Below are 27,896 nucleotides of genomic sequence, written 5' to 3' on the forward strand. Positions count from 1 at the left end.
CTTGCTGGCCCCGAAGAGAAGCTGTCTTTGCTGATGGATTAGCTTTCTGCTCCAAGAATTCTGCCACCCAAGATGGGACGTCTGGGAATGCCAAGCAGGAGTATCTGATTTTCCTGCAGCATGCGTTTCTGCATCCCCTGGCACAGGGAGAGCTGGCTGGCTGGGACATGGCACCTTCCCAAATCTCAGCTCTTTCTAAAAAGCAAGGAGGAGAGTGCCTGGTTGCACTGTCACTTCTTAGGTCTTCTGCCTCTGCTGTGCCCCAGCTTGGTTCCTCAGGACTGGGGAAGGCAGGGAATGGCATTCCCATGGACAGACAGGAGTTGATAGAGCTTTTCCCAGTCATCCATTTGCATTCTCTTGCTCAGGGAGGGAGATTCTTCCAGCTGCCAGTGGAACTTGCCCCTTCATTGCCACATGTCAGTGCTGTTCCAAGTTCCAACTCCAGGGCTACGGAGAAAAGTCGGGAGAGCCAAGCTTTTGCTCAGGGCAGGATTTGGGTTGATTTCCTCAAGGAGCACAGGGCAGAGGCTGAGCAGGGCCCTTGGCTGGATATGACCCAACCCATCTCCTCACCACACCAGCTCCACCCCCCTGGGCACTCCCAGAGAACATATAGAACCAAGGTGGAGCTGTGCCCTGCCAAACCCAGCCCCAAATGTGCCTCTCTTGGCCCCAGTGTGGAACAGCAGCTCCTGAATGCCATGCCTGTGGTCAAACCCTCTTTATCAGGTGAGCAAAGCCTTCCAAGACATCCGTGACTGCGCAGCCCGAATGCCCTGGTGGCTTTGCACGGAAATGTAAACACGAGTGCAAATGTCTCCAGATTAGGACTTTAAATGGGAAAACCTCAGGGGTAAAGAGCAGCTCTGCCAGGCAGCACGTGGGCCATGGCCTCAGCCCAGGCTGCAGTCTGTGGCTGAGATTTGAGAGTAAAATTGGTAATTTTTGGATTTTCATTTTCACGTGTTTGGTGGAAAGAGCCTCTTGTTACAGCCTGGTAAAGGAAAACATAATTCATGTTTTACATGCATTTAGATCTCTTTTATATTTACACTCTGGTGAGAGTTTAGGTATTGACCATCCCAACAATTACCAATTCTCTCACCATAATCTCTTTTTTAGTATTTTTCCTTTCATCTTACTGCTCCCATTGATAAAAACTGCCTTCCCTTGGAGCACACAAACAAAAATGATGAGCATCATAACCCTTCAAAACAGAACTAACAGGATTCACAAAGCATGGATCCAGTGGCTCTCCCATATCCAGTTTTGTTTTCACCATAGCCTTGAGCATAGTTTGAGTGCTGATTTTTGTGCAATAGCAACAGGAGCAATTAATATTTTTCTGGGGCCTGGCAGAAGAAGAGTGCTCGATTTAGGTGTATTAGAAATGTGTCTGAAAACAGATTTACTTAATAGACCATTAAATATTTGTTGGTAGTTGGGAGGAAAAGAATGAAATTTGTCTTGTGATGTGGGGCTGTTTCTGTGTTTTTATAACATGTCAGATTTCCTGTGGTCTTAATAAACAGGCAGTAATGTAATGGTAGAATTTGTATTTCATGGTCCATTACGTCCTGTTGAAAATGCCATTTCAAGCAAAATGTTTATTATCATTACAAGGTTGAGGTGATTTTATTCCTTGTTTTTACATTTCACAAGGCCTGTGTCAGATCAGACATGTTCAAGCCCAGGGCTGCATCCTGCAAACAGAGTAAACAAATCTTCAAAAACAAAAATAGACAGGCAGAAATAAAAATGATGTCACAGCTGTGTGTCCTTTTAACCTGCTTGTAATATGTTGATGATAATAATAGATCAATAACTTTAAAGCTGTAGACAGCCTTCCAGGAAAGCTGCAGAGACCCACCATTCTCAGTAGTGAGAAACGGAGCTAAGCCAGCTGACCATCCAAATAATCCCGGCAGGAGCTGAAGTTTTTCCACCCGTGTGACTCCCAAACACTGGACACAAAGTGTCTGAGAGGGCTCTGCCATCCTGTGAGAGCTGTCACCATCAGGTACATCAAGGTCATCCTGCTTGGAAAACATTTCTAGTCTGCAAGGGAGACTGTCTGTGGAATCCAAGATTTCTTTCACTGTTTGAGCTTTTTTTTTTTTTTTTTAATAGATTAGGTCATAGCATCATGTTTGATTCATTAAGTTAATAACCAGCACAGACCTGGGCTGCATGTTTTAAAATAAATGGAAAAGCAAAGGCAATGGATGAGTTCCAAAGTGTCCTGCTCAGCGTGGTGTTAGAGACGGTGAAGGAGGCAGGGAGTCACCTTCCTGCAGATGGATGGACAGGTGTCACCATCCCTGAAAGGATGGGCAGGAGGTGACAACATCCCCAGAGGTGTTCATTCACCCTAGGGGAGGTGGGTTGCCTTCTCCAGCCCTTTTGCTGCCAGGCCAGTCCGTGGTACGAGTGAAACCTGCTGCCTGCCCACAAGCAGCACAGCTAGAGGCAACATCTGGCTGCTCACAGCTGGAGACGCGAGGGAAAATTTACACCCCGTGGTGCCAGATGTGGAGTTAATTGGGTGATGAATGCTGCTCCTGATGTCAGGGCTTGGAGCAGAGCAAAAGCTCAGGTCGTGTGCGGGTGTTCCTTGGAGAGCACGGCGCCTCCTGCCCAGCCTCTTGGTCCGGGGCCAGCGCTCCATAAACAGGTGTCAGCATCCCAAAAAAAGAACTGCCCTCCTTGCCAGCAGTGGGTATCCTCGCTGGCATTCCAGCATCCTCGCTGGCATTCCCGGGCACGGCTCCTGGGGCCGGCAGGAATGACCTGGCAGTCGGGAACCAGACCTGGGGTGGCACTCTGAGCCTGCCTGCCCTTTGCCTTGCCTGGTTCTTCCGGGGATTTTGGGGCTCCACATCTGACAGCCTTGGAGTAGTGTGTCAGGAGGTGGGGAAGAGAAACGGGGAAGTGATAGGTGAGTCACTTGCGGGATTTATCCTTATTTTCTTTTTAGGATTAACCTCTAATTTGGAATTTGGGCAGTAGAGGAGGTAAAGGAATGGGTGAGAACGTGCTGAAGGAGGATCTGCTGCTAGGGGGCAATATGTAGCAAGCAAAACCCCACTTCAGCGTTTTATCTCAGTATCTTATCAAACCTTGTCTCAAAAAAAAGAACCTAAATCCAAAAGGCATCCATCGCATTGCATGTACTAACTTTTTCTTTTTTTTTCTGCAGAAAGAGCATATTATCAACAATTATTCAACCTTTACTTATAGGCTGTGTGTATTTCTTTTAGCATATAAGTGTGTGTGTGTGTGCACATGACTTTCTTAATGTGCTTCCTCATTACCTGCAGGATTCTTAATTTTTAATTCTGAATCCTATAATAGTTTATATAAAGCAAAAGGATAACGATGTGGACGTTTCAAAGCCTTGAATCACATGGCCTTGTAACTCTCCTGCTGCTTCCCTGTTGAGAACAGCTGGGACAGCTAACTCAGAGGTCTTTGTGACTTTTTTTTTCCTACCACTTTTTTAAACATACTCCCTAAAAAAGAAAAACAAGAGGAAACAAGGGGGGAAAAAAAGAAAAGAAAACAAGGGAAGGCAGCTCCAGTGACATTACTGGTTTCAGGTTGAGCAGGGAAATAGTTGTCCATTTGTTTAGATGTACTCATGCTGACTTGATGATGCTCATTTTAGAACTTGTGCAGGGCGTTTCTTTGAAAGTTGCATTGTGTGAATGCAATTTTTAAATTCATTTGAATGACAAAAATGCTTTTTGCTGGGCAATATTCAGTGGCTATGCATGATTATGACTACAGTATTAATGGCTGATTGACATCGGTTTCTACAGCAAGTTTTTGGTTCTGGTTCACCTGGTGTTCAACATCCAGTGAAGAATCATTGTCTAAATGAGGAAAGGTTACAGCAAAACGTGCCAAATTTCAGTGGTGGAAAAGTTATAATTAATTCATTAATTTGTGTTAATTTTTGCAAGAAGAGCTTGAGAATTTTAACAGCTGTGACTGAAATTTGAGCTGAGGAGGAAGTGTTTTCGAGTTTGAGGGATTTTTTTATTAGTTCAGTCTTGTTTCCCATATTGTTCAGAGTGAGAGACTCAAGTATGGGTTTCAGTCTGTGTTCCAGGAATATTGGGGATTTCTGCTGACTCAATATCCATGGGGTTTTGAACAACATCAGCAGAGTGGATGCAGAAGAGAAAGGGAGGATTGGTTTTATGGCTGTGATGAAATACATTGAGTGCTTCTTCAAGCCTTTGTTGTAGTGTTTTCTGCTTAAGAAACAGAAGAAAGAGGGTTAGTCAGCATTAGAAGGCAGCAAAGCCAGCAGTTTTCACTATGCTCTCCTCTTTCAGCTCCCAACAAAGAGATTAGGATGTCACTCTGGCTGAATTAGGATGTTAATGTTCTTTGCAATCCCCACCTTACCTCTACTATCTTGCCATAAATAATTCTGAACGTGAATTTATTTTGAGATTAAATTGTTGTCTGTGTTTAATATGATTAACATAAAATATTCATGGGTTTAAGTCTTCGAAATGCTATGTAAAAAAGAGGTTTTGTGTTCTGCAACAGAAGGCTTTGACCTCTGCCAAATCAGTACAAGTGAACCGGTTGTAATCCCTGGCTGTTTGTAATTACCAAAGTGGTTTGGATGGCTTTACTTAGTATTAAATCTTGACACCACCTTTAAGTACAGAAATCAAACTTGGTGTAATTAAGATTCTATCAAGAAAGCTCTCCCAATTCACACATTTTCCAGTAGCCATAATAAACCAAAATTGTGTGATTCATTACCTACCTGAAGCACTTGTTCTTTCCAACATTGCCAGGCTACTGATGTGTAAACAGCAATGTAAATACCTGCTTGTGTCAGGGGGATGGTTTGGGTTTGCACAATGGTGCTGAATCACCTGAGCAGGTCTCCTTGCTCTGTGCTGGGACTTAGCAAACACTGCTTGCAAGTGCAGCTCCAGAGTACAGGGAGGTCGTTTGGGCTCAGTGAAGCTTGTGATTTTCTCCTCTCTGAGCCTATTCCGTCCCAATGGTGATTTCTAAGGTAGCACTTTTCAGTTCACAGGTCCATTATTCAGATTCACAGGTGCTTCTTTTCCAAAATCCTCTGCAACATGCTGAAGTAACTGGGTTTGACTTAGCACATGTGTGAAAAGGAGGGAAAAGAAGAGAGGACTTTTAAAGTTTGTTGTTTCAGGCATCCTTCCAAACAAAAATGCAGGTTGTTATGCCTATGAGGTTCCAAAAGTTGTATTGTTTTTGAGTATTTTACAGCCATGGAATAAAGGCTTGAGTACACAGGATTCTGCAGCTGACCATATGTGTTTCAATTCCCATTGTTCAGGGAGTCTGCCCCTGTGTGTCTGTGTGTGTTGGGAAAGAGAGACCATGCTCATGTAGGGAATTGTTACAAACATTCCAGTTGCTCCCCAGAGACAGCAGATTTTTGGCTACATCTCTGTTACCCCTCAAAAAAGCTTCTTTAACTGTTACAAATTGCTGTTCAAGTGGCTCACTGAGTTTGGTGATGCTGCCCCGAGATCTCATGAGTGGTGTTTGCTCTGGGAGAACTATTGGAGAGTTTTAAAGAAAATCCAAGAACAGCAGCCCAGATCTGCAAAGGTGTGGGTGTTACATGCTGTGCACAGGAGCATGTAAAGGATGATTGCTGCCCAGGTTTTATGGTGAGGTGGGGATGTTAAAGAGCACTGGAGTTCCTCTGACAGCAGCTTGGGGCTTTCCAGATTGGATTGCCCAGAGCTGAAATGAAGATGCACAAACTCGTGACGTTTGCAAGTTCCAGTGAAGCACAACTGCAAATTCCACAGAAGCATGGCTTACATAACAAGTATGTTTATCTTTCTCTGATAAGCTCAGGAGATGTGCCAAGGCTTTAGCTGCATCCTCCTCCTCTGCCTGCTGCAGGTTGTTGTCCAGCTCTGACCTTCTCCAGGCATGGATGGAGATTTGTAGCTTTGCTGGTTCCTTTGCCACCATGTGATCACTCTTATTGTTACAAAATTTAAGGTTTTTTTATGTTTGGTCATAATTTCCCTTGTTGCAACTTGTGTCTGTAGCCTCCCACCCTTTTCTGGTGCACCTATGTGCAGAATCTTCTGTGTTGGTGGCTGAAGGCAGGAATAGAACTCCACCATTTCGCTTCCCTTCTTTGGGCTGCATAAGTGGGGGGCTTTTTTGAGTTTCCATTTTTCCAGGCTGTCAAGACCCCTTGAAGAGGCAGCCTTGCCCTCCACCTTATCAGTCACACTCCTCAGCTTCACATCACCTGCAAATTTGCTGGGGAGTAGGATTTTCCTTGTCTCTTTCTTCGACATCATCCCTGAAGTTCAGCCAGACCCAGACAGGGAATTTGTTATTGTTCTTTGGGAAAGCTAATTTAGTATCCATAAATTCTGAAATTCTTGCTTTATCTTCATTCTAGAGACAAGCAAGTCCTGCTCCTGTGTGGTTGTTTTGGGTTTTTTTTAAGGGTACAATGCTGCAGTATTTTATTTCAATGTCAAAATTTAAAAAATCTTGGAACACTTTGCCTTCCATTGCTTGCATAAGTATCCATATGCAAACACCAGTTTGCATTCTGCCAATTACCTGGTTGCTCAGTTTGTAGGGAAAACTTTGTATTAAATCCTTTAGCCTGTCTGTGTACTTCAACAGTAAGTGGAAACAGTTCTGATGTTTTCTTCAGGAGCAGGTTGAGAGGGAGAAACCAATAGACTTTCAAGACTACTGAAATAAGAATGATTTGGTAAATCAGATGCAGGGTGCAGGTACTTGAGGGGAAACCTTTGAGTTAGTTTTTCAGCATAAGCAAGTGCCTGTTAAAGGAGAAGATGCCTCCTGGAAAGGGGAAAGCACCATGGTGCCTATCCTCACCAGCAGTTTTCCTCTTTTCCCTCCTTTTTGCCTCCTCTTGCCAAGAAATATAATCATTCCATGAGCCCACAGAGTAAAAACATCCTGAGACACCAGTGCCGGATAAAAGTTAGCTGAGCACTCTTGCTCTGGAGGAGGAGGAGACCCAGGTGGGGTGAGGAGGGCTGAGAAAGCTGAGAAGGGAGGCAGGGAGAAGGGGTGGGAGCCCTGCACAAGGGCTCATTGGCAGGAGGGGCAGAACAGGATACGTCTGAGCTTTTGGGTGGCTCTGGGAGGAGCAAGTGTTGGGATTAAAGTGTCTTGATAAAACTGTTCCGTTTCCTCTCAGACGCAGACAGCGAGTTTCATGGGGTGGATTTCCTGCCAGAGGATCTCAGCGAGGAGACAGGAATGAGGGTGAACAAGAAATACTCCTGTCTGCCTGCTGAGGAGAAGGGCATCCACATCATCAACATCCGAGCCATCGAGGACATCGGCTATGACCAGCACGAGAGCACAGTGAGTGACCACGGCCTGCTGGGCCACAACAGCACACTGCACTTCACCCCACAGCTTATTGCCCATCCTTTCCACTCTCAGGATGCTCTGAAATCTTCTCCCTCCATTTTCCAAGGTGCTGGGAAGGATTTCCACCTGCCACAATCGCTGCTAATGCAAAGAAATGTTGTTCTTTGACGTGTGAGAAAGGGAATCTTGTTTAACCTGTAGCATAAAAAAGGGGCTGACTCTTCTCAGAGTAAGGAATCTGGCAACAAGGCTATGCCAACCTTTACATCTTTTTGCAATGTAGAGAAGAACAGAAGAGAATGTCTAACATTTCATGCAAAAGCCATTGTTAACATAGGTAACACTAAACTGATCTTCTGCAGCACAAAATAGAGATCAGATTTCCAGCGTCATCAATTGCTCCTTGGTTAAATTCTTTATCACAGATTTTAAAGGAAGTTAGTAATATGAATATCCAGCATGATTACGACTTGGTTATGTAATTAACACATAAAAAGAAGTTTATTAAGGTGGAGTGGGCTATACAACAGATTTGCTGGGGAAAGAGGTACCAGAAAAAGCAACATGGGATTTATTGTGCTTGTGCTTAAAATTAGGATGGAGCATGGAGGAATAATTCTGTCAGAGTGTTAAAATCCTCCCTCCGGGGTGAAACTGAAATGTCTTTTCTCTGTCTCATTCCCAGCTGAAGGGACATGAGCTTGACATGGTTTAAGTCAGTGCTACTCCATTTAAGCACAGCAGAACTGCAAGAGAACATGTGGTCCATGAGTGCCTTTCAGCATTTTTACACCCCATCCTTAAAATAATCTGACCATTAATTTCTTTAAAACAGAACCAAGTTTTTTGGCTGCTTCCTCTTTGCAGTGGGATATAGCTATTCTCATATATTAATAGATTCATTGAGGCTTTAGTAGCCACAGTGGTGGTTCAGCCCAGTTTTTCAGAAACTGCTGTTCAATTATTTAGTAAGATCAACACATTTTAAAAAAATTAAATGCAGTCTTGTTAGTTGCCATTTGTTAATATTCTGTTTCTGTAGAAATTTGTATAAGTGAGTTGCCTGCCACAAGCAGACTGTCAACTTGATTTAACAAAAAATGTTCTGAATTGACAGGTACCTGCCATTCATCATGAGGCAATTGGAAAATAATAGTAATTCATGGTCTTTATATCTAAGTTAGGCTTAAGAAGTTAATGAGAATATCTAGATAGGGCACAAACATGAACAGCCTGTGCCCTGCAGAGTTTGGCATGGCTAAATAACTTTCCCTGTTTTCATGGAACAGGGAATAGAGGGATGAGGACAAAGAGTGAACTCCTTGATGGCACCAAAAGGTGTATTATTTTATTATATATTTATTAATTTGGTGCAAAAGCTTTAGGTTAAATGGGAAAGAGGGCTGAGTTCCTAAAGGAGATAGAAGCAGACAGCAGAGGCAGCAAAGGCTATCTAAAATAACGTACATTTACTGTTTTATGTATGAAATAAGCAGGTGTGCTCATGCCAAATAGATTTTAGCCTTTTGCAACTGATGGCCAAGTGCTCTTTTTTGGAGCACAAGTCCTTTTCCCTCCATGGAGGATGGACATTCTGCTATAAAACTAAAAGCTAGAAAAGTTCCCTTGTCTCTGAAAAACCATTCCTGTGGTGAGTCTTTTTTGTAAAAATAAATGCTAATTACTAGTGAATTTTCTTTCCTTTTTTTTTTAATAGTATGTGGATCTCCAAGGGTAAAATTGTGAATTATGCATGGGAAGTGTTATAAAAGTAGAAATAAATTAATTGTTAGTACCTTTTTTGTTTGTTTCTTTGTTTGTTTCTTTGTTGCTACAGTTGCCCTGTGCAGTTTTCAGATAAGTGCTTGGAAATGAAATTGTGTTTTAAGCCTTACCTTTCATGTATCTTGCACCACTTAGCCAGCATTAACTCAGGCTGGGAATAAAGCCATTGCCACCATCAGATTGCATAGTGACATAGGTTTTATAAGTGGGAAAAAGAAGTGGTGAACTCAATAAGCAGTGACCCCACTTCCCTGGCTGCTTTCCATCCGCGTTTTTGGCCGCGCTGCAGGACCAGCTGGCTCCCTTCAGTCTGTATCTAAGATGATCTCTTTCTCAGATGATACGGACTTGCAATGAGAGATAAGAGAAGTGAGAAATGTTTCCACATGATATTAATCTATTTGTCAGAATTGCAACATTGCAGATGTCATGGGTGGAAAAGGACAGACGCTCTTAGTGGCGATTAACCCCCAAAGGAGAAAACCAAACCCACCAAGTAGCTGACTTATGAACCAGTGTGCTGGTGATTAGATTAAATCCCAGTCATTTCATCTATTTATTACCGGCCAATAAAATCCCAGCTGGCTATCAGTAAAATTAAAGGTGTTAACTTGCAAAAATTTTCAGAGTAAGTAGCATGGGGTGGACTCCTTCCATCTGCTGGCTGTCTGGACAGAGGGCACCGTGTGCTCCAGGCAAAAGGAGCCTTGACAGGAGAGGATGGTCTGCCTGGTGCTGATGTTGGTGTGTGCATTCATTATTCTTCTCTCTCCCTCTCTCCCGCTTCCAGTTATTAAATTCCCTATCCAAAAATCCGGATGCTGACTGCAAATACGGCCTCTACTTCCGAGATGGCAAGAGGAAAGTGGACTACATCCTGGTTTATCACTACAAGAAGTCCTCAGCTGGGAAGACCCTGGCCAGGAGAGCTCAGCAGAACGATTCCAGTGTCCGAAGCAGCAAGCAGGACCAGCCTCTTCCTGGGAAGGGGGTGCAGCTGGAAATGGGAGAGAGTGAGCCCCACATGGATTACCATGAAGACGACAAGAGGTTCCGCAGGGAGGAGTATGAAGGGAACCTCGTGGAGGCTGGGCTGGAGCTGGAACGGGATGAAGATGTAAGGATGCATTTAAAGCGGTTAAAGGCAGAGAGGGTGACTGGTGGTCAGCTCCTGGGGGATGCTGAGCTGTCCCTGTGAACCTGGCTCTGATCAAGGTTGCACAAGTTCAGCTCTTCCAGAATTTGATTGCAGTTCTGGCAGTCAGTGCCATCCTCACCCACTGATTTAGTTTGCTGCCCAGGAATGTGCCACGGTGTTGTAAATGCCCCAGTGAGGTGAAGTTTCTGACTTGTCTTGGCCAGGATTCATGGCACATCCACCACTGCAACATAGCTGTGCTGTCCTGTTGGGAAGTGAGGCTTAAATTGCTCTGAACACCAGTCCCAGTTTGGTGGGTTTACAGTATGCAGTGATTTGGATCCACTGGTAATGCCAGTTCTGAGAGAAAAAAAACTATCTGATACAGGCAGTGTCATCTTTATTCCTCAATATAGGCTTGAGGAGAATTAAATTTGCTCAGGAGGCTCTGGTACACACTCCTGCTGGAGCACATGGGTCCGTGTTACAGTTTGCTCTTTCCATTCTTAGACCTGAACAGTACAGCTTGTAATGTCTTCCACCTGCACCCTGAAAACAGGATATTCTATTAAAAGCCCATTAGACTGTGTAAAAAATGATGTGTGTGAAGTGCTGCCAGTGTGTGATCAGTAGAAATGGACACAGAAGTATTAATTTCAGAGAAAGCTGTTACAACTATCTGAACCAACCAATGTGCCTCAGACTCCTGAGAGAGAGGGTAAACATTTCTGCTGGTTTTATTTACAGGATCTAAAAGCTGAGGTAAACATTTAGACCTGGGAACAGACTGTTAAAAAATAAATCAGTCACCCATTACTCACAAATTACAGACATTTATATCTTTTATATATTTTGGGTATGTAATGTATACACTTAATATGGTGCAATGCAAGAAAAGCCCAAAGCTTCTCCTGCCGTGTCTCCCAGTGAAAATCAGACTTGCTTTCTGTCCAGCTTGCAGGTTCCTGTAGCAAACTGGGAGTTTGCCTGTGCAAAGCCATAGACATTTAAATCTTTTGCAAGATGGGAGGTTCCACCTCTGACATGTAATGTGATTTCAAATGATGCAGAAGGGCTCTGGGGTCAAGCCAGGATACTGCAAAGGAGAGGGAACTCTGTCCTTTCAGTGCAAAACACCAAACCACATGAGATGAAAGTCTAGAGATGAAAGCAGGACTCGGGGATTTACTTCAGCTTCCACATAGGGCACATCTGTGTAGGGGGAAAGATTTGCAGTCACTTGGGCCTGAAGATCCACAGAGCTGCATTGGAGACCTCACTGCTTCCAAAAGAGCAAAGGTTTCTTGAACACATGGAGTTTAATAAATCACTTAAACTCTCTTCAATGAAATAGAAACACACAGAGAGTTGTGGTCAGCAGCTCGATGTCCACAAATAATTGATTAAAACGAGACCAGGTTGAACAGGGTTTGGGGCAGCCTGGCCTGTCCACAGCAGCAGTGCTGGAACTCACTGATCTCTAAACTCCCTTCCATCCCAAACCATTCCATGTCCTCTGAGTAACCAATTTCTAGGAAGCACTGAGAATACAGCTGTGTGAAAGCTGGTTATTATAACTGAGTTGGTGCAGCAGCAAGATTAGAAAGATTCATTACAGTTCATGTTCTCTCCTGTTTGCTGAATGCCTCCTGATCAGATATCGTTTGTCCAGTGCCTCTGGAATGGTTGCTCCAGGGGGAGCAAACATGGGTGGGTGTGGGAGTGCCAGGAGCAAACATCCATGTCCGGCCCTCTAGAGCACAGCTCAGAGATTTACTGGGCTGCAGGCAAACCACTAATATTGCCATTAACTTCTGTCCTCCTTCTGCCTTGTTTTGGGCAGTTCTTCCTGCCAGCTTTCCTAATCCTAATGCCTTGATGGAGATACTCACATTTGATTCTGAGGCTGCTTTTTGAGGTATGATCAGCTCTCAGCAGGCAGCAGGGACTCTGTCAGCCCCAGCAGTTACAACACACTCACAAAATCACACCATTTTGGCTGGATGCCTCTGCTTCAAATTTAACTGGCTCTGCCTGTATTTGTGTCCACAGTCATTAGCTTTTATTTCCCAAACAGTTTTTATCTGTTTAACCTTGTGGTAATTGTTCAGGGAGACAACAGCATTTTCTGAGTCACGTTCTATAGCAGCTCAGCACAGTGAGGTGTTCACTGATTGTCCTGTTGTTGGAAACCAACTCTCTCAAACAAATGAGATTTATCATGTTGGCCCTGATGGACTGCGTGTTCCTTAAATATGTATGAATCACAAGGGGTAATAGATTTAATTTCCTGTCACACTTTCTCCTGATTTTATTTATTTTTTTTTTAAGACTAAAATCCATGGGATTGGATTTGTAAAAATACATGCACCGTGGAATGTGTTGTGTCGAGAGGCAGAATTCCTTAAGCTCAAGATGCCCACAAAAAAGGTGAGTCCTGATTTTATTTTTTCCTCTCATGAAGGCATAGTTTAAACATATATTCCTCTCAGAGCACCTTACAAATGTAGAATTTTCTTTCCACAAGCATTTTGAGAACAACTAACTCATGTGCACCAAAAATGAAAGTCACAAATGTACATACTTGGGGCAGCAGAAAGAACAAGTGGAAGGAGGAATGGAAATCAAGAATTTCTGCCTGATTACCACTGTCTGTGCATGATGAGACTGATTTAATCCTCAGTATGTTTTAAAAGGAGAGCTTGCAATTGATGATGGAATTTCTGTGTGCGTTTTGGACATTTTTTTCTCACCTGAAGACTGCCAAAATGAACATAAGAATTAGAATTTATCTCACTGGGTTTAGTGACTATTCATATACACAGTCAGTCACGTTTGCAGGAGCCGGGGCCACTCTGCCACAAAGTAATAAATTACCTTTCAGAATATTTGAAATGTCATTAAAGGAATGACAGTGTATTTTCATCAGTTCTAAATCACCCATGATAGATAGATAGATAGCTACCTGTTCAGTGAGCACAGCTCAGAGATGGATTAATATTTAAACACAGGCTAAGTGCAGGTCCCAGACTGCACAGGGAATCCATAATGGAGCAAGAGACAGTCTCCAAGCCCAGCATCGTTTATTACAACACTAAAACCACACTTTTGGTTTGGATTCCATATTAATCCACATTATTGCCTCACTTACTAGGGATTTTAATCAGAAGCACAATTAGATAAAAGTCTGTTGTGATCCTGTGGTTCCCTAACCCTTGGTTTGATTTTCTCATCATTTTCTTTCTGGATGATTTCAAGAAGGCAAACCACACACCCTGATAATTTATTTGGATATATTTCTTTACTTGTTGGTTTATTCCTTACAGTTCAATCTAACCAAAAAGCAGAAAAGTTTTATGGGTTGTTTTTTTTTTTTTCTCTTTGCCCCCTCAGGTGTATCAGATCAACCAGACCCACGGTCTCCTGAAAAAGATTAATTCTGTAATTCAAAAAATAACGGAGCCCATCCAGCCCAAAGTAGCAGAACACAAACCTCAGACGGTGAAGCGCCTCTCCTACCCCTTCTCCAGAGAGAAGCAGCACTTGTAAGTGAAAGCTTTCCCTACATATCCATGTCCACAGGTTCCAGCCTCTCTGACAGCAGCTCAGGCACCAGAGGGTGAAAGGGAATATAAACACCAGCACTTTGGTAGGCATTGCTGCAAAGAATGTTTCCATTCTGCAGTAAATTTACTTCTTTGGGATTTTTTTTTGTCCCACTGGTGAGGAATGAGAAATCTCTGTGTTTTAGCTGCTGCTGTGGCACATAATGTGCATCTGTACAACCATACACTTCACCTGTTAGGCTGCCAAAAGGGGATTTATAATGTGGTTTATAATAGTCTCTTCTCCACATTAAATTAAATGCTCAGTAAAATTTGTAGGCAGAGATGTGGGCTGATAAATTTCAGAATGATTTCATGTATCTGGTGTGGGTAGCTGACACAGGTAGTGCCAGGCAGGCCTTGCCTTTGGAGTGCTGTGAAGTCAGAGGTGGCTTTGCCATCGATCCCAGATCAGCAAGAACAGCTGTAAATGTGGGTGCAGGGAAAAAACCAGGAGGCAGAGCCCAGCCAAAGTCTGGGCTGCCCTGGATTGCTCTGCTGCTGCTCTTCCTTGGCCAGCATCCCAGAGGAGTCTCTTTGAAGGCTGTGTTTATGGATGTGCCAGCTGGAAAAGTGACAGTCCTAGGGTAGGAGCTCGTCCCTGCACATGCAGGGTTTGTGGTGTTTCACCAGGGATGCAGAACCCTGGTGGGGTTGTGTGTGAGTTGGGCCAGTTGGTGTGACATCTGAGCTGTCCTTGGGCTAGCAGGAGATGTATTTGTGTGTTTACTGAGGGTGCTCCTGGAGGCTCAGAGAAGGTCCAAAAGATGCTCTTGAGTGTAGACATGGATGGGCCTTACACCCTTTGCAGGTGGCTTTTCCAGTGACACCAGCTGTGTCTCTGCTGAACAAGGGAGGAAACAGTGGCCCCACAGGGAAAATTAAAGATTATTAGGGGAAACTCAAGACCAGCAGTGGTCAAGGATTCAACTTGACCATTCACTTAAACGAGCATCAACACTCTTTTTTTTGTGCTGAAAAACCTATAAAGATATAATACCAGTGAAATGTATAAGCAGCCTCTTTAAATTGTGAGAGTTGGGTTGGACTTGCCTTTTAACAAGGTTTCTACAAGCTGCTCTTTAATGTGAGTTCTGAGAGATCCCCAGGAGAAATGAAAATATTGAGGTGGTCAACAAGAGCAGGAAATTAATCACTTTTTTTTTTTTTTTTGACCTAATGGGCTTCCTTCTAATCTTTTAACAGGTTTGATTTGTCTGACAAAGATTCCTTCTTCGACAGTAAAACAAGAAGCACTATAGTAAGTACTGCCTGTAAATAATTTATGGTGGATGTTGCCTTGGTTGTGGTGTTAACAGCTTTAGTACAGTGCCTGTTCAAGTTTATCTTTCTTAACCAAATGCCAAGGATCCCCTGTGCCATCAGGCACTGAAATGATAAATAAAGCACCTCCAGGTTTAGTGCTGAGTACTGTTTGATGCTAACAGGTTGCTGCCTTTTGGAAAATAATTTGGATCTTCTTTCTAGTGCACTGTTAATTTTCTTAGTAGAGATATCACCAGCTGGGAATATTTAGATTTTACCATTGGTTCTGCCACCAGTTGCCTGCACCCATTTTGTAACTATACATTATTCTTTTTGCAAAATGCTGGGAAATTCCAACGAAACAGCCAGGTATTTACAGGGAATTATCTATAGTTTTGGGGGGAAATTCTCTGTAATAGTGTCAAAAGTGTTGAGGCTGATGGCTTTTATCTAACCTACAGAACACAAAATAGAGTTGGAGAGGTGTAGCCTCATTTATAGCCAGCAAAGGAGGAGTGGAAAGGCAATCCTGTGTGACATCCAGGGCAGCTGGAAGGAGCTGTGCCAAGCAGCACTGGCTGCAACACATTTCAGAGGATAACAGGGACTCTTTGCCCCATTCCACTGCTCCTAACCGGTGCCTTGGAATGTGGCTGCCAGCATGCTTTTATCTTATATTTAACATCAGCCTTTTGGGATGCCAAGTGGTTTCCAAAAGAGCTTATATCCCAGTCATAGCTGCCTGTCATTGCTGTGGTGATAAGGGGTGTGAGATATCCAACTTCCCTTTCCTGCTTTGAAATTCCAGCCTATTCCATGGTGTATTCCACTCAAAGTGCAGGGGTTTGACATGAGCACAGGTTATGGGGGTGAGGGGAACTGGGCATGGGAAGGCAGATACAGGAGCATAGAATGGGAAAGAAAAAGGCAAACGTTGATTTGGTTTCTTTGCAAATAAAACATTTAACTTGGGATTGGGGCAGGAGGGGAAAGCCTGGGGTTTGTTTGTAGGCTTTCTTTTATATGTGCAAATTATAGAAAAAAACTTTGTAAGTACAAGGAACTTAACAAATGGAGAGTTAAAATTCATGACAGGCTGAGCAAGGCAGCAAGACAGAATGGGACAAGAGGGTGAGCAAGACTGACTGAAAATGGATTGAAAGAGGAGCTCACAGAGGAAGAGGAGGGCTAGGGGTTTTTTAAACAACTGAAGGAACATTGGGCGTATAACAATAATGCTGGTGCTGTGCTGCTTTGTGTGAAATCCCTGTAAATCACCCAGTAATGAAGAACATATTGAATGTTTCCCAACATCATTTTATTCTGTGTGCATTTCTGTTTGTATTCTTCTTTCTTAAAGTTCTCCCCTGCCTTTCTCATATGTATTTTTGAACTGCAGTGCAAATATTGACCCTTCTGCCTGCTGCAAAATGAACAGGAATCTAGTCACTACCTGTGAGTCTTTGATGAATAGAAACTAAGCCAAAGACCTTTTAGTTATTAAAAAAGAAAATAAAAAAAAAATTCTATAACTGGAAATCTCTCAGTGACAGCCCTTTAACTCACTGGGGTTGCAAGACGACAGACTGGCGAGCTGGGGGAGCTGCCCTGGGTGCTCTCACTTGCCTCCTCCAGTGAGTTGGGCAAGAGTCAAGTTAGCACATGGGTTAGGGAGCTGGGAAAAGCCCCCAGCTCCCCAGCCAGGCCAGGCAGTGGGCAGGAGGTGCCTTTGCTCCAGGTTCTCCTGTGCCGCCTGCTGCATCGCTGCCCGGGAGCGGCCGAAAGCCGACCCTCGCGGGCAGCCTGCTGAGCTGTGCAAAGGTTACCAGGCAAGAAATGCAATAAATCCCAAAATAAATACATGTGTTTTGCCACCGAGGTCAGGCAGGCTCAGAGATGTTAAGGTCAGCCCGTGTTAGTCCGGTTTGATAAACGCCGCGTGCTGTGCGGAGCTCGACTCGCGTCCTTGGGATGGAGCCAGCCTACACCCTCGGAGGCGAGGCAGGAGCTGCTCCAGGTGGGAGAACACCCCTGAGCTTTGATCAATGCCTAACCTGGGCAAAAATAGCGTTTCTGTTCTGCCAGGGGGCAGATGTAACCCCGTCTGCCCCCATCAATTCTCCCGGTAGCTGACTATTTGGTTAAGCTTTTCTCTCCTGCGCAGGAAGCGCAGCATGGAGAGCTCCAGCCCTGCTCTCCTGAATACCATGACTTTTATTAAAGAATGATGACTTCATCGACATCTTGGTTTGGCCAATATTTGAGCTGTACACAAAAAGATCATGCTTTTCACTGGCAGTGTCTGAAGTAACCCTTTCCTTTCTTTTCTTTTGCTTCTGTAGGTTTATGAAATACTGAAAAGAACGACGTGTACCAAAGCAAAATATAGCATGGGTAAGGAACTTTATTTAGCTTTAAAATCAATATCTTTTTCAGGTATTGGAAATAATTTCACATTGTAAATGGCTGTGGAGTTTAGGTTTTTCCCCTGTTCTCTAATTTGAATTATGTGGATGTAAGTGTTTTATTTGGAAATTTAATTTAATTCATGTAGCTGTTTGACACTTTTTCAAATGTGTATTTATAGATTCTGCTCGAAATTAAATGGTAAGTGAGCATGTAGCCCCTGCAGGTGTGACTTAGGGCTTTTGCAGCAGGGCTCTATGGTGACATAACACAGCAGGTGAGATGTGCTCAGTGTTCTACACTCCCTGAAATGGATGAGGGTATTTCCATGAATTCCAATAACTGCAGTGAAAGTCTATGGCTCGGCCCATTCCTTTCCAGCAGGAGCCCCACATTTTAGAGTGGGATGGTTTTTGAGTGAAATGGTCTTGACTGATGACTGTCCTGAGTGGAACTGAGATGAGCCCCATGGAACAGCCATGGACTAAGGCTTGCACTGGAACTGGGCACCCCAGCTCTCAGAACAGTTGTGACAAATCAGGGGATGTGAAGTTTGTACTGCCGCAACCAAGCGTTTTAGGATTTCAACCTTAGGGTTTGTGCTGAGAGAATTAAAGTCATGATAAAGATGAATTGCAAATCAGGCCAACTGAAAGATTTGTTGGCAGCTTGTCCTGCTCAGCTGTTACATGCTTTATTTTATACATATCATGATATACAGGTATACACTTGACTGTGGGACCAAAGTTAACAAATAGTCAATGGTAAATCAAAACAAATAAGGTGGAAGGGTGAATTCCCAAACAAAGCGAGAAAAGCACATGAACATGGAAGAAAATGTTTGGTAACTGTTGAAATCTCTTCTAGAGTTTATTTGCCTACAAGCAGTTCAATAAAACAATGGGAACTTGAATTACAGGTAGTTCTGTTCAATATTGACCCATCAGCTGCTTAGAAAGACATCAAATAACAGAAGAACAATTACGCCACAAATTATTTCCATGCTTTGACTTTTGTGTTGAAGTAACAACATACAATGCACAATTGTTGACTCCTTATATACACTAAAATTTGGTGTTCAGCCAGTATTAACAGAAATGCTGTTCTCTGTAGCATGGGAAATCCAAATTATTCTGTGACTTTCAGGACCCTTTTCCAGTCTGGTGCTGGATCATTTTCATTGGAACTTACGTCTTTGGACTCTTGAAAGGGGAAGGTCACACAGCTCTGTTTGAATTCTTGTCTTGGGTTGGTTTCTCAGTTGATTTTTTTTCTTCCTTTTTTTTTTTCTTTTTTTTTTTTTGTCCAGAAATGGGAAACACAGTAGGGATTAGTTGAATAGGGAAGGCATTAATGGATGGTAGAGTGTTAGAATTCCTGGATGGTTCTTCTACCTGAGACTGGCAAGGCCACACAATTTTCCTAACAAAAATGCCATCAGGCTAGCCCAGGCATGGGTATGCTCAGCATAACTCAATCAACTCCTTTGTGTTCCAGTGGTGGAATGCTGGGTTACAACCCAGCAGAGGTGGCCAACAGATTTAAACAAACACAGATAATGCTGCAGCACTGCTGCCCAGCAGGAACAAGGCAGCTGCCCAGGAGAACACCGCAGCCTTTGTTATTCATTAGGAAAATCTGTGTCGTCACTGTTAAATCCAGATATGTAGAAGGGGACTATGTAGCTCTTCTCATAGCCCTAGAAAAATAATTTATCTGCTCACTAGTTGTTTCTGGCAGGAGTGTGGAAACATTTGCAGACGATTCATAGACCTGTATAATCTTAAATAGGGCTTTGAAAATTAATGATACTGCAAGATACTGAGCACTCCTGGAGCTGTTCCTCCAGCAGGTGATTAGTACCTCGAAAACGTTAATGAACTTGAAAAATCCTCATTTCAAGAGCAATCAAAAATGACTCTACAGTGAGCTGGTTCCTGGTTCACAGTTGCTGTTCCTTCAAATCCAATCCCACACTCTTTTCTTAGCCATGAGCTGATGGGAAGCATGGAGCACACTGTAGCACCTCATTTTTCTTTTATTTGAGTCCTTTCAAATGCCAGTGGTCAGATTTATATTTTTTTTCTTTTCAGTTGACATTAATCACCATTGCCCTGCACAAAGACAAGTGCTTGACTTAGCTCTGACTCAGCACCCAAAACTGGTTCATTCCATCCCCAAATGTATGTTCATGGGCGACACGGCACCTCCGGACGTGCTGGACAGAATTGGAAGTAGCTATTTTAAAGCCAGCAGCTGCTGGAAGAGAGAACATTAGGGAATTAATGAGCTACAGCCCTCCAAGGTCTAGGTCCAGCCACCTTTGGGAAGGTGCAGTGCTCCTCCAAACTTCCACACCAACTCCTCCCTCTGGCCCCCGTTTAAGGAACGACACCACCCCTGGGAAGGGCAGGACTCCTGCCAGCCCCTTGTGCCACAGACATTTAATAGATGAAGCACTAATTGCTCTCGGCCTCATGCATGTCACTAATAAACGGCTGTGTAAACAGGGAAAGGAGAGGGAAGAAAGAAGGAAACTGCCCTTTTAAATAAAAGACGAAAATGTGGTAAATATGGTAAGTATTAATGCCAAGGTCTTCGCAAAGGCTTTCCCTACAATTTCTCTGATCAATCTGACACCTGAATTCAAAACTTTGCGTGGGTGATGTGTGTGGATGTGTGTTCCCTTATGCCATCAATTCCAGCCATATTCTTCTTGTGATCCAGCCTTCTGCTGCACTTTCAAATCTTCAGGCTTGCCCTTAAATCAAACTGACTTTTCAGAAAATGTAATTTATTTTAATGACTAATTTCAAGTCATTGGCTCCTAATTCTTGATTCTCAAATATATATGACTTCCTCTTGCTCTCTGCAGTTTTCCATTTCATAAAATGAGTCATGTGTAATAACCTATATGATTAAAAATGAAACTACATGGGAAGGAATGAGATGGCAAAAAAATCATTATCTGATCAAATGGCTGTTATTTTGAGGGAAATCTCCAGGAAGGATTATTAAGTGAGGCTGTCTAACCTTGAGATTATAAATAACTATTATGTCTTTATTTTTCAAGGGATTACCAGCCTGCTTGCCAATGGAGTTTACAGCGCTGCATATCCTCTGCATGACGTAAGTGATCTCGCAATATATTTTACACGTCTGCTGTCTGTTACCAGGAAATCCCTCGTGTGACGTGCTGGTGGCATCATCCCAAACATGACTGACTCTCTTCTCGCTTGTGTCACGACTGCAGTAACCTCTGCAGGTTGTTTCCATCCCTCTGCTCGCTTTTAAGGAGTTCTCCTCCTCTGCTCTACGTCTGATGATCATAAATTTGAACGTAACATTAGAAGAGTTGTTTCAGTGTTTTAGCAAATGAAATGCTTCTGTTGTTTCCTGACTTTCTGCTTCCTGGCAGCAGTGCCAGGGAACATATTCATTCCCAGGGCACCAAGTAGCTGCTTCCCTTGTCCACATGTTCCTGCAGAGGTGTCAGTAGCTGTGTGTCCATGCAACCAGGAAAAACCACAAGCAAGGATCTGAAGTCACATATTTCATGGGGCTAGATGTGCCTGCAGACCTTCTTACTGACAAAATCTGCTTCTGAGCAGCTCAGTGAGATGTCAGGAGTGTGTTCAGCTGAGGTGCTCATGGAGAGGGTCAGTGAGAGTTCAGGAATGCTGGTGGCACTCCTAGCCGAGCTGGGGACCCCCATCCTGCCAGAGGTGCCCACAGCTGGGTGCTGGTGCCCTTCTGATCTAGAGCTTCAGGGTACAACTGAACTGGCAAACACCTGCTCCTAGCTGCAGGAAAGCTTGGCACAAGTCATGGGGACGTGGCAGCCGTGCTGCTGCCTCCTGATGTGCTGCCTGTGCCAGTGTCCACGGGCTGGCAAGCCCATTGCTGGTTTTCCAGCCTAGGATGTGAGGATGAAGTGTTTCTTCCTGGATTACTGCTCCCCACACTCACACTGGTTTTACACGGGACTGTGAGAGCTTTATCTTGGAGCACCCAAGAGCAGAGCAGCCTCTTTGTCTGCCTGGTGTTTGTTATCCACGTCAGGGCTCTCAAGCCATAGCAGTGCCGTGCAGAAATCGAGGGAGAAAGGTTAAATAAACTTCTCCTCGTGCTCTTGCCTCACCTCTTTAGACAGCTGCTGATAGTCTTGTTATTTGATGACTGATAGAAGTTGTTTATTGCCTTCGTTTACTCCTTTATAATATCAAAAACCAGCTCCAAATTAAAACCTCAAAACTAATCAGCCGTGAGTGTTTGGAGAGTCTGGAGAGGGATCAGCTCTCTCAGCTGGTCTCTTCTCTATCCAGTGGACTGAGCTGAACCCCAAATGCCATGGCAATACCGCATCCTTTCCCTTGACATTTTTAGGCCACCTTTATCACTTATTCATTCCTTTTCCCCCCATGACAGACACTATTGCTCTTCCCTAATGTGCCTGACGACAGAAGACAAAGTGTGCCGTGACAAATGGGCTCCTAAAATACAGCATTATTTTACAGATTGCTTTTTCTGGTTTTGATGCATTAAGTGAGTGGGAGACATGGGTATGCAGGATGCAGAGCAGTTCTTGGCACAACCCGCTGGATGACGCAGATTTTCTCTCTTTTTAAAGGGTGACTATGAAGGTGAAAACGTGGAGCCCAATGACAGAAAAGTAAGTTGATGCACAGGGGGGTTTAACGTATTCACAAGAGTACCAGCCTGAAGAGTCACCTGTTGGAATTTGGATGTTTTTGCCAAGATCCCACAGAAAATGCTGTAAAAAGGCACTATATGCCAAGCAGCATAAGTAAAAAAGTGCTTTCCAGCATTTAAATTTGCCCAAATGTGGAATGTAGTGTGGATATGTATAAAGTACTCGGCTTAGTAATAATACATTTCATGCCACATTGGTAAGAATATTGACATATAACTCCTCCTATAGTTCAGGTGATGTCATTTCAGGCCAGCTCTGATGAGAATATGCTCAGTCACATTCTGGTATCTGTATTGCACATAAATCCTGCTTCATTCCCTGGTGTAAAGATCAGAATTGGAGTAATGGGAGGGAGAGGCAGCTGAAAACATAAGCATAAAAGTGATTGGGAAAGATAAATGGGAAAGATAAATGGGAAAGATAAATATTGAATATTTATCAGGAATTAGAGGTTCTCAGCAGTGCTTTAATGTGTGCTCTGCAGCCAGAAGCTGCCCTGTGGATGTACACAGAGGCATTGCATCACTTTTTGCTGGAGTTAATGCTTTAAATTGTGGTTTTATTGACTGTATAGTGAAAAACATTGGTTCACTGTTGTAAAACAAGTAGAAATTATTCCAAGTACTTTTCCTAAGGAAGTAGGAAGTCACACTTTTTACTTAGGAAGTATGAGAAAAATCCGAATTTTTCACCCTCTGTGGAAATGCAGATTTCTTAAATTCAAAACTCAGTGACTGTACCCTCCCCATCACACTTCCCCAAAGAAGGGTGGCTTTTGTCTGTGCATCGGACAAAAACTGGAGAGGTGACAATGAGTTCTCTCAGGACGAGCTACTAAATTTGGGTGTTACATATGCTGGGCTTTCAGACTTGAAACTTTGCCTTCCCTGTTTGTTTCATTATTTTTTTCTCCAACAAAATGCTCTGGACATTCAGGTCATAGCAAAAGTGGATTTAAACACCTTCAGGCTTTATATATAAAAATAGGTACCCAAAATTGACAGTCTGCTGCTCCGTCAGGTGCAAATGGCTCATCAAAAGGCAGTGGATGTTATTTCCCTCCCTCTATTGATTTGCGTTAAAAATACCACTTATCTGTCTTTTCATTATTAAGCAACACATTGCTCAACTAAAAATAGCATGAAAGTCCATGTTTCTGAAAGTGTCTAGATTATCTTCTTCATGACTAACATTTCAAACCTCACAAATTCACGAATTTCACAAGTTCATTGTGTGTTTGGAAGTGTTTACGTTGGCTTCTGACTTTCAGTTCCATCAAATAATCTTTTGGTGTGTTTTGGCATGTCTCTTCTGCTTTCTTGAAGCTTTCTTTAATCTTATCCAGTGCTAGGCTAGTCCTGTGCCTTTTTTAACAAGAAAATTAAAGATTTGAGGCATAGAAATGAAGTAAATATTTAGGTCTAGTGTGCTGATCTCCTCTAATCATGTCTTTGAAGCTGTGCTTTGAATTTCAGGCTGATAAATGTCAGGATAAATGAGATAATTCATTTGTACTTCAGGCACGAATCTGGTTTTGAGTTGCACAAAACTAAAACATGGCACTGATGCAAAATCTCCTCAGCTTAGTGTTTTCTTGATGTGCCTGACCAGCTTAGATCACAGAAAAGGAATCTAATTTCCAGCACAAATTTAGTTTCAAAAAAAGAAGGGGCTTAACTGGTGCTGCACATGGAAGTTGAGGTGTCCCAAATCATTGATTCCCAGACACAAGCAGTTGGCCTTAAACTTTTGGAAAATGTGGTTTAGAGAAACCTGAAGCAGAATAAAAATAACATTTGCCAGAATGTTGCTGTTTAATAAAGGCCTGCTGTTAAGATTCAGTTCCTGCTCTTACTGTTGTAAGGAAATTAATAATGATTAATGATTTTGGGTTGTAGAGGGGAAAGTCCACAGCCCACTTATATTTTCAACATCATGTTTCTGTAAAAGCTGACAAGTTGCCTTTATTTTTTAATGAGTCAAACCATTTGTATAAGTACAGCCATTCAGCTTGGAAATTCTCTGTTAAAGGCTTGGCAGGAGAATTCCCAAATTGCTCTGGGGACATTGTTTGCTGTGGGATTTCTCTGTGATCACACAGGAGGAATGGGCATGGGCTCTGCCCTGCCCTTCTTTCCTTTGCTGCATTTCACTGGAGACATGAAGGAGTGTGACAGCTGTCACGTTTGCCATGATAAAATAGCCTGGAGTTTAGGGGATAACATCCTGTTTGGTCAAGGAACAAGATTAATCCTGTTGCCCTCCCTGTGCTGATCCTGGTTTCGGTCTTGGTTCCCCATTGAGTTGGGTTTCTTGTTAACTCTGTTGGCTGAATTGAATGAGGGGAAAAAATCAGGTTTGAGAGACACTATTTATATATTTTACAAAATGAAGGATAAGCTGAAGGTCTCAGAGGAACCTATTTTTGTGAGGGATTCAGTTTTGCGCATCAGTAACGGAGATCATTGTTTTCCTTGGCCCACATCCTGACAAAAAGGAGGAGTAGAAACCATTGGCTTATTGTGGTTTAAAGCTGAAAAAAAATATCTTTAATGCAGCCTTTGAGGCACCTCAGCACAGCACCTCTTGCTGGATGCTGAATTGTAGACTTTGTGTAGCAAAATGGCCTGAAGTTGTGTCGGGGGAGGTTTAGGTTGGATGTCAGGGAAGGGTTCTTCCCCCTGAGGGTGGCTGGGCCTTCGGATCACAAAGCAGGCCTGCTCCCCCTGTCTCTGCCGGGGATATCCACCAGCCCAGCTGCTGAAGAGCCTTCTGATGTGCTGCAGTTCCTCTGTGCTGTGCTGGAGCATGCCAAACCATGCCATTCATTTTTAATGTTAGCTCAGGCTGTGTGTGCTGGCATGGCTGGGGCTGAAGGCCCGACGAGGTACGAGCAGGCCTGTAGGTTCTGCGGTGGCCGAAGGACAAACCCCTGGTGCTTTGGCTTTTCTCACCTTTCTCTGCCTTTCTGTCTTGCAGCTGCTGTGCGAGGAGTGGGCGAGCTACGGAGTGTTTTATAAGTACCAGCCCATCGACCTGGTGAGGTGAGAGCTCAGCCCTTGCCATTAGCTTTCCAAGGGGCACAGCTGAAGCTGATGCCCGTGTCCCTGGGGGATTCCAGAGAATGGCAAATTCACTGGGAGAAAAGGAGTTTTCTGTGGGTTTAGACCGTGTTGGTGTATCCCACCTAGCGTGAAAGCTTGCAGGGGACGTACTTTTCATTAATTTTGTTTGCTCAGGGTGAGACCTGAGATTCTATGAAGAAAACGAGGTGTCTTTTTAAGAGGATTCATTCACAGAAGGTCCAAATATACCAATTTGCACAGCAGAAACACAGTGGGGGGAAAAATGACCAGTGGGACAAACTTGTTTTCAGGGTGCCTGTATCTCTGGATGGACTCCAAGCATCATGAGACAGAGAGTCCTCTGAGAAGAAAAAAATTCCCACAGGTCGTCAGATCTTGCTTTCTCCATGCCTAATCCAGATGTGATTCATAATTTTAGCCACGTTATATTTTAAGAAATAGGAAACATTTCTCTCTCTCATTTCTTTTTCTTTTTTCTAAATGTATTTCAGAAAATACTTTGGAGAGAAGATCGGGCTATATTTTGCCTGGCTGGGAGTTTATACACAAATGCTCATTCCAGCTTCAATTGTAGGGATTATCGTTTTCCTGTATGGCTGTGCAACTGTGGATGAGAATATACCCAGGTAAAATGGATAAATAAATGGATTCTGCTGTAGGAGGGCACTGGAAGCTCCAAGTTGCCTGTCTTTAGAAATGTTTTGTCAGTGATATTGAGGCTGAGCACAGCTGAAATTGTGGTTTCTTGTTCCTGGGTCTTGCTCTGTGCCACCCCCATCCCAACACCCTGTTCCTGAGGTCTGTCTGTGCTCACTGGCTCTTGCTGGAGGACAGTGTGCTCCTAAAACTCTCCATCCTCACACTTCATCTTTTGGAGGCTGTGTTTAAAATGAATCCACCTCCACAGACCCCCCTGATCTCAGCTTCCAGTAAACCACGGAGCTCTCCCAAGGGCACAGAGCAGCCCATTTCTATCTCATTAGCATTCATTGTTAATATGACTTGGGGAGTTTGCATTGATGTCCTAAAAATAATTCTTGGCCGGCTGCTCAGGTGGTTGGGTTTTTTCCCAACTGAGATCATTATGTTGAAACAAACCAGCAAAATTCTGCTAATGATGGGGTTTGGTGCTTCCCAGCACGGAATGCTGAGGAGGGCATTGTGTGACAGAGAGATGCATCAAGAATATACATCCCTCAAATAAGCAACTGTGATCACATCAACAAAATCTGGACATCCTTCTACTTTTAATCTTTTAGCAAGTTTTGTGTTAAAACATTTTTAAAGCCCTCTGATTTTGCATTATTTGCCCTGCATGTATTATCAGCTGGGGATGCAAATCACATGGTTTGTACAACAAGCACCAGCCCTGAATAACAAAGCAGATAATGGATACCAAAAAATAGAATTAATTTTTTTTCTTCATTAAGATTGCTTTGTACTGCTTCCAACAGTTGAAGAAAGTCAAAGAGAGGGTCACTGTTGCTACTTCACAGATGGAGTGCAGAGGAGATAAATTGGTTGAACTCCAGTCTCTTGATGTTCAGCACTTCCCTTGTACCTTATCTATCACTGTAGTTTGTATTTCAAAGCAAGAATGTTTTCTTTTATTTTTATTTTATTTTATTCTGTGAGATCTTGGAGTAGAAAGCATAGAGCCTTATATCTTTCTTAATGTTCCCTCTTATTCCCTGGAATGGAAATAGAGCTGGGGAAGGGGGGAGTGAGACAGCCTTACATGAGGATTTCAGCCCCAGCAGTGGTGTAGGATCATATCCAATGATCCTACAGAAACAGCTGCTGTCCAGAGGAGAAAAGATCACCAGAGCACGAAGCTGGAGCCATCCTGACCGTGCTTTGCCCTTCTCTCATGGCTTTGTTGCAGTATGGAGATGTGTGACCAGAGGAACAACATCACCATGTGTCCCTTGTGTGACAAAACGTGCAGTTACTGGAAGATGAGCTCTGCCTGTGCCACTGCCCGTGCGAGTCATCTGTTTGATAACCCTGCAACTGTCTTCTTTTCAGTCTTCATGGCTCTCTGGGGTAAGAAGATCTATGCCTTGATGTTAAGCTTTTAATTATTTAAAATACAACAGGAAGAAACAGAGGAGATAAAACACTATATTTATACACAGGCAATTAATGATACAAGGAACTCCTTTTTTTTTTTCCCTTCTCCTTTTTTTTTTTTTCTTTCCCATGAAACTGTCACACCCAAATTTATATTCTGGACTGGAGGCTAAAATTCAAAAAGTTGCTCAAGCTGAATAGCAAATGAAATTGTTAAGCATCTGTCATAAAACTGCTGCGTGGTATGTCAAAATTTCATTAACAGAATTGCACAGCTTGCCAAAAAAAAAAAATCTCTTTGCAGAGCCAGCTTCCACTTTAGAACATTACAGAAGAAATGTATTAATGTACTCTGGGGTTGAGGGGAGGGCTCTGGGGGGAAGTGTAATGGCCTTTAGCATCTTCAGGACAAACCA

At 43.3% G+C, this 27,896-nt stretch overlaps 1 protein-coding gene across 5 annotated transcripts in view; it reads left to right on the forward strand.

Moving 5' to 3' along the window:
- Nucleotides 1–27,896, forward strand: part of ANO1 (anoctamin 1) — a 71,588-nt gene that overhangs the window by 22,910 nt on the left and 20,782 nt on the right. For 3 of the 5 annotated variants that reach the window (XM_085063331.1, XM_085063327.1, XM_085063328.1), the window contains exons 2-13: nucleotides 7,229–7,398; nucleotides 9,983–10,309; nucleotides 12,662–12,760; nucleotides 13,724–13,875; nucleotides 15,142–15,196; nucleotides 17,544–17,595; nucleotides 20,118–20,183; nucleotides 20,681–20,736; nucleotides 22,238–22,279; nucleotides 25,301–25,365; nucleotides 25,899–26,033; nucleotides 27,293–27,453. In XM_085063331.1, the coding sequence (XP_084919457.1) occupies nucleotides 7,291–7,398; nucleotides 9,983–10,309; nucleotides 12,662–12,760; nucleotides 13,724–13,875; nucleotides 15,142–15,196; nucleotides 17,544–17,595; nucleotides 20,118–20,183; nucleotides 20,681–20,736; nucleotides 22,238–22,279; nucleotides 25,301–25,365; nucleotides 25,899–26,033; nucleotides 27,293–27,453 (1,318 nt within the window). In that variant the 5' untranslated portion in view covers nucleotides 7,229–7,290. The remainder of the gene's footprint in view (nucleotides 1–7,228; nucleotides 7,399–9,982; nucleotides 10,310–12,661; nucleotides 12,761–13,723; nucleotides 13,876–15,141; nucleotides 15,197–17,543; nucleotides 17,596–20,117; nucleotides 20,184–20,680; nucleotides 20,737–22,237; nucleotides 22,280–25,300; nucleotides 25,366–25,898; nucleotides 26,034–27,292; nucleotides 27,454–27,896) is intronic. The other 2 variants (XM_085063329.1, XM_085063330.1) reach the window with 1 other exon arrangement.

The sequence above is a fragment of the Lichenostomus cassidix genome, chromosome 5 (assembly GCF_008360975.1).
Source record: "Lichenostomus cassidix isolate B80296 chromosome 5, HeHo_3.0, whole genome shotgun sequence".
Taxonomy (NCBI): Eukaryota; Metazoa; Chordata; class Aves; order Passeriformes; family Meliphagidae; genus Lichenostomus; species Lichenostomus cassidix.